This window comes from Manis pentadactyla, chromosome 2, assembly GCF_030020395.1.
Source record: "Manis pentadactyla isolate mManPen7 chromosome 2, mManPen7.hap1, whole genome shotgun sequence".
Lineage (NCBI taxonomy): Eukaryota > Metazoa > Chordata > Mammalia > Pholidota > Manidae > Manis > Manis pentadactyla.
The window spans coordinates 162,345,514-162,359,261 of NC_080020.1; the positions used below are offsets into that span (position 1 = coordinate 162,345,514).

General features: G+C 38.5%; 1 protein-coding gene across 2 annotated transcripts in view; it reads right to left on the reverse strand.

Annotated features, from left to right (window-relative positions):
- Window positions 1–8,153: 8,153 nt before the first annotated feature.
- KDM3A (lysine demethylase 3A) overlaps window positions 8,154–13,748 on the reverse strand; it is a 46,936-nt gene continuing 41,341 nt past the window's right edge. For both annotated transcript variants that reach the window (XM_036931058.2, XM_036931059.2), the window contains exons 22-26: window positions 11,677–11,796; window positions 11,457–11,596; window positions 10,020–10,196; window positions 9,803–9,937; window positions 8,154–8,841 (exon numbers count right to left, since the gene is read on the reverse strand). In XM_036931058.2, coding sequence (XP_036786953.2) covers window positions 8,761–8,841; window positions 9,803–9,937; window positions 10,020–10,196; window positions 11,457–11,596; window positions 11,677–11,796 — 653 coding nt within the window. In that variant the 3' untranslated portion in view covers window positions 8,154–8,760. The remainder of the gene's footprint in view (window positions 8,842–9,802; window positions 9,938–10,019; window positions 10,197–11,456; window positions 11,597–11,676; window positions 11,797–13,748) is intronic.

Sequence of the window (13,748 nt, forward strand, 5' to 3'; positions counted from 1 at the left end):
TCTTTATTATGCCCCTCCTTCTATTGACTTTGGACCTCATTTTTTCTTCTTTCTCTAGTTTCATTGTGAGTTTAGACTGTTCATATGGGATTGTTCTTCTTCCCTGAGGTAGGCCTGTATTGCAATATACTTCCCTTTCCTTTGCTGCATCTCACAGATTTTGCAGTGTTGAATTATTGCTTTCATTTGTCTCCATATATTGCTTGATCTCTGTTTTTATTTGGCCACTGATCCATTGATAATATTTAACAGCATGTTGTTAAGCCTCCATGTGATTGTGGGATTTTTTGTTTTCTTTCCGTGATTTATTTCTAGTTTCATACCTTTTTGGTCTGAGAGGCTGGTTGGTACAATTTCAATCTTTTTGAATTTACTGAGTCTCTTTTTGTGCCCTAGTATATGATCTATTCTTAAAAATGTTCCATGTGCACTTGAGAAGAATGTGTATCCTGCTGTTTTGGGGTGTAGAGTTCTGTAGATGTCTGTTAGGTTCATCTGTTCTAATGTGTTGCTTAATGCCTCTGTCTCCTTACTTATTTTCTGTCTGGTTGATCTGTCCTTTGGAGTGATTGATGTGTTGGAGTCTCCTAAAATGAATGCATTGCATTCTATTTCCCTCTTTAATTCTGTTAGTATTTGTTTCACATATGTAGGTGATCCTGTGTTGGGTGCATAGATATTTATAATGGTTATATCTTCTTGTTGGATTGACCCCTTTATCATTATGTAATGTCCTTGTCACTTTGTTTTGAAGTCTATTTTGTCTGATACAAGTATTGCAACTCCTGCTTTTTTCTCCCTATTAGTTGCATGAAATATCTTTATCCATCCCTTCACTTTTAGTCTGTGTATGTCTTTGGGTTTACGGTGAGTCTCTTATAGGCAGCATGTAGATGGGTCTGGTTTTTTACCCATTCAGTGACTCTGTCTTCTGATTGATGCATTCAGTCCATTTACATTTAGGGTAATTATCAATACATATGTACTTATTGCCACTGCAGGCTTTAGATTCGTGGTTACCAAAGTTTCAGGGGTAACTTCCTTACTATCTAACAGTCTAAGCCACTTAGTATACTATTACAAACACAATCTAAAGGTTCTTTTTTTTTTTCCTCCTTCTCCATTCTTTATATATTAGGTATCATTTGTCTATCTATCCCTTGACTTGACTTTGGGAGTGGTTGACTTGAGTTACATCTGCTAACTAATTAATTGGTTTATTACTTTCTTTACTAAGGTTTTATTTCTTCTGGTGATAACTCTTTAACCTTAGGAACACTTCCATCTATAGCAGTCCCTCTAAATTATACTGTAGAGATGGTTTGTGGGAGGTAAATTCTTTCAGCTTTGGTTTATCTGGAAATTGTTTAATCCCTCCTTCAAATTTAAACGATAATATTGCCGGGTGGAGCATTCTTGGTTCAAGGCCTTTCTGCTTCATTGCAATTAAGTATATCATGCCACTCCCTTCTGGCCTGTACCATTTCTGTTTAGAAGTCTGATGATAGTCTGATGGGCTTTCCTTTGTATGTGATCTTAATTCTCTCTCTGGCTGCTTTTAATAGTCTGTCCTTATTCTTGATCATTGCCATTTTAATTATTATATGTCTTGGTGTTGCCTTCCTTGAGTCCCTTGTGTTGGAAGATCTGTGCACCTCCATGACCTGAGTGACTATCTCCTTCCCCAGCCTGGGTAAGTTTTCAGCAATTACCTCCTCAAAGACACTTTCAATCCCTTTTTCTCTTCTTCTGATACCCCTATAATGCGAACATTGTTGTGTTTGGTCACACGGTTCTCTTAATATTTTTTCATTCCTAGAGATTCTTTTTTCTCTCTGTGACTCAGCTTCTTTGTATTCCTCTTCTCTAATTTCATTTACTGTCATCTAATCTGCTTTTAAATTCCTCCATTATATGTTTCTTTTCCGATACTGTATTCTTTTAATATTTGTATCTCATTCCTGAATTCATCCCTGAGTTCTTCAATATTTTCCTGTGGCGCTGTGAGCATGTTTATGGTTTTTATTTTGAAATCTGTTTCAGGAAGGTTGATGAGTTCAGTTTCACTTGCCCTCTTTCTGGTGTTTGTGGGATTTTGGTTTGAACCAGGTTCCTTTAATGTTTCATATTTGTAGGTGGCACCCTCTAGTGTCCAGAAGCTGTATACTCTCTGGAGCTGCTCAACCTCTGGATCTATGGTGCGGGTAGGAGGGGAGAAGTGCTGGTGCCTGTTAGGTGGTGAGGTCTTTCCTGCTTCCCGGCTGTAGTGCCTGTCTCCATTACCAGGCCCAGTGGGCCGAGCATGCTGGGAGAAGCATCTATGCTTTGCACTTGTAGCTGCCATAAGCAGGGCTGCCCTTTGCCTGGCCTTGGGCAATGGTTTGTGAGCTGATGTGAGCTAGAAGAAAGGTTCAGCAGGCTACCTATCATGGTTGGGGGCCTTGGAGATGTCCCCAGGGGGATGGAGCACCTGAAGCTCCTCAAGTTCCCAAGCTGCTGGGTAGAGCATGCCCAGACAATTTGGTCCACCTGTCCTTTCTTGTGAGCAGCAAGCTCTGTGCAATGCTTTCTCCTTTAGCAGCCTTCTTGCTGTTAGAAGTGTCTCAGACTGCCCGCCTTTCTTTTGTCCCAGAGCGGCCGGGTGTGGGTCCTTATTTACCATAAGTGGCTGGGATCTCAGTGTCTCAAAGTATTCTGGCCTGTCTCAACTTTCCAACCCCACTAATTTCCAGAATACCATGTAATGTAGGTTCATGCTCTCAGGGCAGATCTCCATTGCTGGGTGTTTAGCAGTCGTAGGCCTCCACCCCTTCCCTGCTGTTTCTCTTCCTCCCTCCAGGGAGCTGGGGTGGGGAAAGGGCTAGGTTCCCTCTGGATCACGGCTTTGGTACCTTACCCTTTTCCTTGAGGTCTGCTGGTTTCCCCAGGTATAGACAGTCTGCTGCAGCCTTCTTTCCTGTTGCTCTTTCAGGTTTTGATATATTTGTTATATTTTCATATTATATGTGGCTTTGGGAGGAGGTTTTTGTCTCACCTCTCATGATGCCATCTTTAATCCCTCAAACTCTCAGTATGATTTTTAAACATTAAACCAATACTGCATTTCTGGGTTTAACTCCACAGGGTCACATTACCCTTTACACACACATACACAGAATACAAATATAATTACCATGTCAAAATATACAATAACATTATAATCAGAGACAAAGAAGGGTATTACTCAATGAAGTGGTTAATCCAAATGATAGTATTAAGGAACTTTAATATCCTGCTTACACCAACAAACAGATCCACCTAACAGAAAATTGGGGTGTTGTGGGGCTTAAACAACACATTGAGGCAGATGGACCTAATGGATATATATATAAAGAACATTCTGCCTAAAAGCAACAGAATACACATTCTTTTTGAGTGCCAGTGGAATATTCTCCATGGTAGATCATGTGTTAGGCCACAAAACAAGTCTTCATAAATTTAGTAAGACTGAAATCTGATAGTAAACATCTTTGTTGATGACATTGATATGAACCTAGAAATCAAGTATAAGAACTAGAAAATTTACAAATATGTGGAGATTAAATATGCTACTAAACAATGGGTAATAGAAGAAATCAAACAGAAAATCAGAAAACACCATGAAGCAAATGAAAATGGAAATACAATGTACCAAAACTTAGGAGATGCAGGAAAACCAGTTCTAAGTTCACAGTGATAAATGCATCAAAATACAAGGGCAAGATCTCAAACAACCCAGCATTATACCTCAATGCACTAAGAAAAGAACAAATGAAACCCAAAGTTAGAAGAAAGGAACAAAGATCAGAGTGTTCAGAAATAAAAGTGACTAAAAGACAATGGAAAGAATCAATGAACCTAAAGCTACTTTTAAAAGATAAACAAAGTTGGCATATATTTTACTAAACTCACCAAGAAAGGGAGGATTCAAATAAATCAAATCAGAAATGAAACAGATATTACAAATGATACAACACAAGGATCCTAAGAGACTACTATGAACAAGTACACATCAACTCATTTGGGAACCTATAAGAAATGGATAAATTCCTAGAAACATACAACCTACCAAAACTGAGTCATGAATAGAAAATCTAAGCAGACCAATTACTAGTAAGATCAAATTAGTAATAAAAAATCTCCCAACAACAACATTCTAGGACCAGATGGTTTCACTGGTGATTTCTATCAAACATTCAAAGAATAATATCAATCCTCAAACTCCCAAAAATTAGAAGAGAGAGACACTTCCAAACTCATTTTATAACACCAGCATTAGTTGAATGCCCAAACCAGACAAGGAACCACCCAAACAATACAGGCCAATATCCTTGATGAACATAGCAAAAATCCTCAACATATTAGGAAACTTAATGCAACAGTACATTAAAAGGGTCATACACCATGATCAAATGCAGTTTATTCAGGCATGCAAGGATGGTTGACCTCTTAAAACCAATCAGTATTATATAGTACATTAACAAAATGAAGGCTAAAAATTGTATGATCATCTCTGTATTCAGAAAAAGCATATGGCAAAATTCAACATCCATTTACAATTTTAAAAAGTGAGTATAGAGTGAATGTGTATCAACACAACTAAGGTCATAGATGACAAGCCCACAACTAAGATAAAATTAAATCCAAATAAAAATATGAAATCTTAGTAGTCCTATGTTTGTTAAACTGGATCCAGTTTAAAATCTTCTTACCCCACATTTTAATTAAACGCTTCTACTAACCATTTAAAAATAAGTATTACATATATATATATATATATATATATATATATATATTTGCAGAGATTACATGAACACTTGTTTTAGGAGGTTATAATTTGGGACAACTGGATATTATAAGGACAGCTCAGGATTACAGACCAGTATCATTCATTAACAAAGATCTAAATACCTCCAAAATATATTACTTACAACACATGTAAATTTAAGCCTTCTTTTTCTTATGCATACATTTAAAGCCGTACATTTCCTATAAAGCACTGTTATAAGTGAACCCCACCATTTCAAAGTATGTTTTTATTATTCAGTTCCAAATACCTAATTTCTATTGTGATTTCTTCATTGATCAATAGGTTACTTAGAAGTGCATTGCTTAATTTCTCAACATCTGGGAATTTATAGTTATCTTTGTTATTAATGATTAAATTCCATTGTCATAGAACACATTCTACATGATTTCAACTTACATAATTTTTTGAAATTTACCGTTGTTTTTTTTGTCGATGGTATGCTTTCCAGGTAAATCCATGTGCACTTGAAAGGAACATGTACTTTGTAGTCATTGGCCCTTAGTGCTCTTATCAATGTCAATTTGATCAATTTGTTTGACAGGTACAAATACTTTGTATTGGGTTTATGTCTTACTTATTTTATCAGTTATAGAAAGGCTGCTTAGAATCTCCATGACTGTGTATTATTTTCCCCTTGAATTCTGTCAAATTTTTCTTCATATTAGGTACATACCTAATTTAAGATTATTTTATCTTCCTGTGAGTTGATTCTTTCATGACAAAACTTTCTCTCTGGTAATACCCTTTATATTAAAATCATTTTGATATTAACATAGCCATACTTTTGCTTTCATATGATAAGTGTTTGTATGGTCTAATTTTTTTCTATACTTTTAATCTAGAGTCAAACTGTATCTTCCATAAATATGTATATATTCCATGTATATAACTGAGTCTTATTTAATCCCATCAGACCTTCTTTTACTTGCAACTGGAGTATTTAGAAAAGTGCCAGTTGTTCATTCCTTCTAAACAATTAAAAAAAAAAAAGAATGTCATTTTCTCATTCAATTACAAAGGCTTTTCCTATTTTGGTTTATTTTTGTAAAACATACAAAACAAAGTTGACCATTTTAACCACTTTTACGTACATAATTCACGGTAGTAAGTATACTTACAATGTTGTGCAACCATCACCACTATCCATCTCCAGAACATCTCATCATGAACAGAAACTCTATCCATGCAACACTAACTCCCCTTCCCCCTGCCTCCCAGCCTCAGCAACCATAATTCTGTCTCTACGAAATTCCACTATTCTAAGAATAGGACTATTCCTCATGTATGGAATCATACAATTTGTCCTTTCGTGTTTGGCTTATTTTACTTAGCATGTCATCAAAATTCATTCATGTTGTAGCATGTCTCAGAATTTCCTTTTTAAGAGTGAAAACTATTCCATTGTATGTATATGCCACATCTTGTATATCCATTTATCATTTGAAAGACATTTGGGTTGCTTTCACCTTTGGTTCTTGTGAATGCTGCTATGAATGTGAGTGTACAAATATATTTAAATCCTTGCTTTGCAATTCTCTTTAGTGTAAACCTAGGAGTGAATTGGATCATATAATTCTGTGTTTAACTTTTTGAGGACCTTTTACCCAGACTTCTAAAAAGTTTCATATCACTGTAGTTAAGTTATCCAGGAATTTTCAACTTCCCTGGTACACAATTTTTTCTTGTACGATGAGGGGTTAATTTTCTTTGCTAAGGATATCCCTTGAAGTTCCTTCAGCAAGAGTCTTAAAATAAACTTTTTTTGTCTGAAAGTGTCCATGAAGAATAGGGCAAAGAATTTTGCTGGGTCTAGACTTTTGCTTTCTCGTGTTCTCCAGCACAGTAAGAATGGCGTCTGCTTTTCTTTGGACTTCCACTGTTGGGTGTTGAAGAAGTTGGCTGTTGGGTTAGTCTGGCACTCTGTTGAAGATATTTTGCCTAATTGCTTTTAAGCACCTATTTGTTTGGGGGGATTCTTTTACTACTATTAAATACTATGGAGGTGAGGATTTTATCTTGCTTGATAAGGCTGGGTTTCTTCAATCTGATCAGCACATGAAAACTTTCAGTCTCTGAAGACCACCATCCTCCACTATTCTTACTCACTGCCTATCAAACCTTTAATTTTTTTGTGTGCCCTGAGTTAACATGAATTTCCTGTTATTCAGTGCTATATTGTATATTGTTACCAATTTCCTGGTTCATAAAATAAGTTTTTTAACTCATCTGCTGCATTTGTAATTTTAACTGTTTCATTTCTACAAATACTATTTAGCTTCTTTCAAAAATCTGGACATTTCTGATATTCATTCTTTCATATTCCTAAACTCTGATTTCTTTAAACATATTAAACATTTCAGAATATCAAGTATTGGATCATTCCAGAATCTGTAAACTTTGCAGGTTTAATATGGAGGTTCAATAGGAGGTTCCTGTTGACTCTTGTTCATGGTGGCTGTCTTTATATTTGTTGTTAAAGTGAACTTTATTGTGAGAAACTGTCCTTGGAACTGCCTGTGGGACTCCTTTGAGGCCTGGCTTGAAGGTTGTTCCCTCTAAAGAAGATACAAGTTTTTCCTACTCTTTAGGCTTAGTGGGTATTTCTGAGCAACAGTGTCAATTCTTGAGCCAAACCTCCTTAGATTCTGTTAAGAAATTTCCGAGGAAGAGGTTTTCCACTGAGATAGGCAGGTATTTCTCTTTCAGGAAAATTTGTTGTTTTTGAATGTTAAGCCTTAAAGGTTTTTGCTTGAAGGAGACTGGCATTTGGCAGCGACCTCTTCACCTTCTACTCTGAGCCCACAGGTAACAACCCAGCTGAGGCTGTGTCCATTCTACTTAATTTTAATTTAATTCCTTTCAGTACAGCTAAAGCTGTCTAGGACAATCAAGGAGCTACACACAAGTGGCTTCTTTATGAATTTTCTTCTTCATAGAAATGACTATTTTATATACTACTGTTCTAAAACTTCTAATAATCTCATTTTCCTTTGTAAATAAAGGCCAGAAGAGAGAGACAAAGTATTTCTATCTCTTACCATTTAGAACCATTTAACTAGTCACTATTTATTTTTCTGGTTAATGCCCATTTCTAAATTTAGTTAATTGGTGATATTTCTTTGCAAAAGTACAACAGGGCTTCCAGTTGGCTAGGGAGAAAATTCTTTGCATGTCAGCATTGTAATAATCACTCAGATATCACTACAGCATCTAATTTCTTTGCTTTTAAGAAAGCTTCCAAGGCAATCTCTTACATTTATAACCTTTGATGAAAGGTACGCTGAATCCACAACCAGATGTTTAATGCCAATAGACCAAGTCAACATATTATATGAATACTTTAATGTAAAATGCTTAACACTTAAAATAAGCAAAGCTTCATTTAAATTAGATTCCATTTAACTAAAGAGGTTAACCCCAAGAATTATACAGTAGTTGATTTCTGCTATATGCCAGTCCTAATGCAATACAGTAGGAACTGCATTGTTAGCTGTCATTCCCTCCATTGTCTTCTGAACTCTAAAGGGTGGGGGGAGAGGTTACTCAGACAGACATAAACAAAACACAACCCAAAGAAACTGCACGGTGAGATTCCTAGTAGTTATAAAACTAAGCTCTCCAACCAAACAGCTGGGGAATAACAAAGCTGATATGGTTTTGTTTTTTACAGCTTGATAGAAGTTCTGCACTAGGTGAGAAGTCACAGTTTAAGGATGCATATTATGTAAATAGTTACTACATATACACATTTAGTGTCTGTAAACACTCGATATATACATTAGACAGAGTACCCTTTTACCAGTTGGGTACAGTTTAAAAAAGAAGATGAGGTAACATAAATCTCGAAGTCCACAGGAATCCTGCCTCAAGAGTTTTAACAGCTGCCAGTAATTCACTTCCAATGTGCAGGGGTTACGGCGTCTCTGGGACCCTCAGGGTTTGCCAAAACTGGACTCACTGGCTTTCAACATAGCAACAGCATCTTTTACTGCATGGTAGATAACATTCTTTACCTGAAAGAAAGGGAGAAAATATGATTGCTGTTAAATCTAAAATGTCACTAAGAACAAACTTTTCCCCTACCAATTTTATCACCATTCTCTCAGAATTTAAAACTCCATATTCAATGTGAATTGTCAATACTTGAAAAGCCCCTGGGTAATTCCTGACCAGTATTCATACATGTTAAGCCCATGCCTCCTTTGCTCATTTTCTCTATTCCATGATGCTACACGGCCCCACCACTGGTTACTGCAGGCAGACGCAAGTCCCAGGGTACAGTTTTATTTTTCAGTGTTTATATATTCCCTTATTTCTCCAAACATGAAGTTGTATGTTACATAATTCACTAAGGAAAGCCTCTAAAAAAAATCCACCCTCTCAGTGATCTTTGGATCCAAAAGAGCCTATTCTGCTCCACACAAGGCCGAGAACATTACAGCACTACAGGTCTCCATTTGAGACTTCTGTCTGCCAGCTAAGCCAGCATCAGAAGTCAGATCTATTCATTTTCAATACTAACCATATTAAACATTTCAGAATATCAAGTATTGGATCATTCCGGAATCTGTAAACTTTGCAGGTTTAATATGGAGGTTCAATAGGAGGTTCCTGTTGACTCTTGTTCATGGTGGCTGTCTTTATATTTTTTGTTATAGTGAACTTTACTTTACTTTGGGGCCATGTAGCATCACGGAATAGAGAAAATGAGCAAAGGAGGCTTGGGCTTAACATGTATGAAGTTAATACCCTGAATACTGACTATGCCCAGTCCCTTACAGAGTTTAAATAATAACTAACCAAGGTGACACTTTTCTCTGTTCTTCATTTGCCTAAATGGAAAGTGCAACCAGACATAAAGCCAGTTCATCAACACACTGTACCAGGTGTATACAGCCAAGTTCACTGACTTTGTAAGTCAGTAACGGGCCATTAAGCCAGAGTCAGAGAATGCCAAGAATCGGCTAGTTTTACCTGTAATTTATCTTCATGATTGGTATGAGTCTGTGACAAATAACGGAATTCCTGAGTAAGCCAGAAGCAGTGTTTAACATGCTCTGGAGAAACAAAATCTTCAGCCACTTTGATACAGCTATATAAGTTATGAACCTGGAAAACACCAAGCCACATCAGTAGCATGCATGAAAGTTCGCAGTGTAAAGAGAATAAAGAATAAAGTAATGATTCTTGCCTGATGTGGAGCTCCTGCTGGGATAAATACGACATCCCCAAGAAACTGTACAATTGCCCAGCCTTGAACTCCATATTCTTGATGAAGACGCTTTCTTAGTGATCGGTCTAAATACCAGCTCTGATCATGAATGGGATCATGGTCTGCTGGGTTTTCTTGACCTAGCTCTTCTGACACCTAGAATACATTCAAAATATTACAGAAATGAGCAACATGCTGAGGCCCAATGAGGGCATTTTGCCCCCTCAAGAGCGTGTGCAGTCAGTAAATGTCAAGCCTTCTCTAACACATGCTCCTGATGGCAGAAAGAAACATGTAGTATTCAAAGACATTAATTAAATGAACCAACAGGAGACTGAAAGAAAATGTGGCTTCCTCACCATGACTGGCAATCTGCCTATTTTGTAAATGCTGTATTGGACAGTTTGCTCTAGACTTTTGAGTTTAAGTAGGCTTAAGCTCCTTTGAAACCGACTTGCTGTATTTAGACCTGCAGTTTTTAAAACCCTGGATCCCTTTAACAACTAGAATTATGAAACAGTTCCAAAGATAGCTGTGGATTAAGCTTGTTTATTCTAGACCCAGTATGTGGCAGGACAGACTCAAGATGACACCATCAAAGGAACATACTATGATGATCAGCAGGCTTTCTGGAAGAGTAAAATGATTCTTAGCCAGAAACATTTGATTCAAACAAATGCTGATTAAGAACCAACTTGGTACCAGACAACAAGTCAGGAGTGTTCACATCCATTCCTCATGGTCAGCCACATATACCTGGCTGCAGTCAGCAGCCTCAGTGATGAACAGGTACAAACCTGAATACATCTATCTTTCTAGTTGCCTGGAACTTCCACACAGAGCCCTTGCTGACGAGCCAGCCAACTAGTAGAAACCTGGGAATCTTTAAACCTCCACATCCCTTTCCAATGACCCTTCACAAGCTAACGGTCACAAGCAGGCCTGAGGCTGACCTGACCTACTACTGCTGGGATGTGGGAATGTGGGGACATGGGGGTGTGGGGACTGAGGTGGGAGCAGGCAAAAAACACCTCAGTAATTCACTCAGAACACAGCCATCAGGGCGATGAATGATACATCAACTTCTGTACTGCTTAGATTTTCAAGGTAGTAAGAAAAACAAAAGGATGCTAACAAAATGATCAGGGGAACTAACCTGAAGGTAAAACACAAAAATCTCCATATGCATTATAATGTTAAACACAAAAGACAAGGCTGCCTCTTTGCAGAGTTATGAGCCTAATCATTTAGAAACCTTTGGTCCTTAGCGACCAACTTCAGCCTATCCAACCCAACATGCATGGATTTAACTTTTGAGATTGTATCATTCCCTAGCAAGCTCATCAGTTCTTGACATAGTTTTTCAGGTTGCTATTCTCCAAGCCTCTCTTCACATGCCATGAGTAAGGAGCACACCTTTTTAAGGAATTCTCGTATCTTCTCTGTGTCCTTAGCAGCATATATGTGCCAGAGGGCTCCTGGCTTCTCTTTTCCTTCAATAAATCGCTTTATTGTGAGTTCATCTGAGTCTCCATCTTGGATAGTTTTAAGGACTTCTGGAATGAGAAAAAGCACATGTGAGCCCATGGTCTCCCAGCTCAAAGTATAAGCCCCACTTGCATGCTCAGCACCCTACCGTCTTCCTGGTCACGCTGTCCTTTGGGAATTCCCACATAGACCATGACATTAGCTGCATCAGACACATCTAAGTGAAGATTTGTTGTTCCATATTTCCGATCTTCTGGGGTAATTAATCCTGCAAACAGAAAACTCCTTAAATTTACTGAGACAAAGGTTGGCAAACTTCTCCACATACTCTGGGGGATACCTGGCCACAAAATTTAAAAGTTCCCTCTCTTATCATGTGAAAGTAAGGGAAGAATATTTACTATTAAATTATTTTATCCTTTCAACTTTAAAACAATATTTTATTAAATAATTATAAGAATTAGAAATCAACTTCTAATACTAGGTCTTCTGTTCGTGGTTCCTGACAGACCCTCCTGCTGAGAAATAAAAGTTCCTGGATGAAATTATTGGAAAGAAAAAGTAATAAATCAATGTATTGGCAATAAAAAAGTAAATATTCAAATGCCAAAAACTAGAAAGCAGGACTCAGGAATGATAAAGCAGACCACTTAAGCTGGATCTGGCAAAAAGACATTTGTACTCAACCAGTAAGCTCAAGCTTTCGGCTGTCACAGCCTAGGAGAGCTCTAGGGTCCACTCAAGAGGAGAGTCTAATAGAAACTCCCCTCACATACATAAAACTGGGGCACCACACAGTTACATACTTAGTAAGAGGATCCCTACCTCCTGCGTTCCTTGGATCTCTCAGCTGTGAAGCAAAGGGGTGAGTCAGACACTAGGTGCCTGCTGGTGCTCAGTCTGAGGCTCTAATCTCTTACCCCAGAAGAAGGCTCACCTTCCTCAGGGGTCACCCTGCAGTTCACCAAGCCCTGCAGCCACCTTGGACAGCCCAGCCCGCCATGAGGATTCTACTTCTTGACTGGGCAGCAGAGGGAAACATAGCTTGTGGGAGGCAGGCATAGGCCATTTTCTAACCTGCCAGGCCCTGAAACAGCCAAATCTTATTTGAAGGACGCCAAGGGACTCTCCCCAGCTCGCAGGGGCCCATGGCTACAGGAGCAGCTGTACGCAGGAGGACACCTAGAACTGCAACCCAGGGCTGTGGTCCAAGGGCCCTATATGCTTACCAATTTGCTGAAATATCAGCCCTAGTTATTAGGGTAAAGCCATAGGATATATGAGATTTTCTTTAAAATGGCAAAGGAAAAATAGAAAGGGAAGGAATAAGGAAACAATCATGGCAAAAAAATTGGCAGCTGTTGTAACTGCGTGATGGGTATATGGGGGATCACGGTACTAGACTCTCAAATTTTGAGTACACTTGGAAAATATTTCTATTTGTATATTCTGAAAAATATTTCTATTTATAACAAGTAACGCTTAAGAAAAAAGTCCAGTAACATTATAGAAGGAAAATGAATGCAATAAACAATTACATACAACAGCATGGATGACTATCCCAAAGTCTGATTCTATTTAAAAACTGAAAGAAAATTCTTCAAGAATACAAATATATATGGCAACATTATAAACCTAAAGGAGTAACAAGCACAAACTGCAGGATGGCGGTTACCACTGAGGGAGCAAGGAAGGGACAGAGACGGGAAAGTGTGAGGAAAGGTGCCCAGGCCTCAGAGCCTCAAGAGAGGCTGCCTGCTGGTCCGGCCAGAGCCAGGCTGAGGAACAAGAGTTGTGGCAAAGACAGAAGGGAACAGCACCTACAGAAATCCCCCCAACCCCAGCGCAGGCGCTTGAACACTCATGAGACCCATCTCTACACAGAGGGGGCCTCAAATCAGATGGAACCCAGGTTACAAAAATATAATGGTCTCAGGGAAAAGATGTCCAGAAAATAGAAATTCCTGAACAAACAACACAGACAAAACCTGGACCAGTTGGGGCTACCTGGCAGCATAGCACTGGGGTTGGTGGGGGAATATGGAGCCTGACTCTAGCCTGGAAACCAGGAGGCCCCAGTCCTAGTCCCACAGCTGCCCCTACCTGCCCCTTAAAGAGATCCTGAGCTGGTCAGTGTCCCTTCTAATGTCCTGAAGTCTTGGTCCCCATTTATAAAACTAGTGGTGGTGGTGGTGGTGGTGATGGTGGTGGAAATGGAGA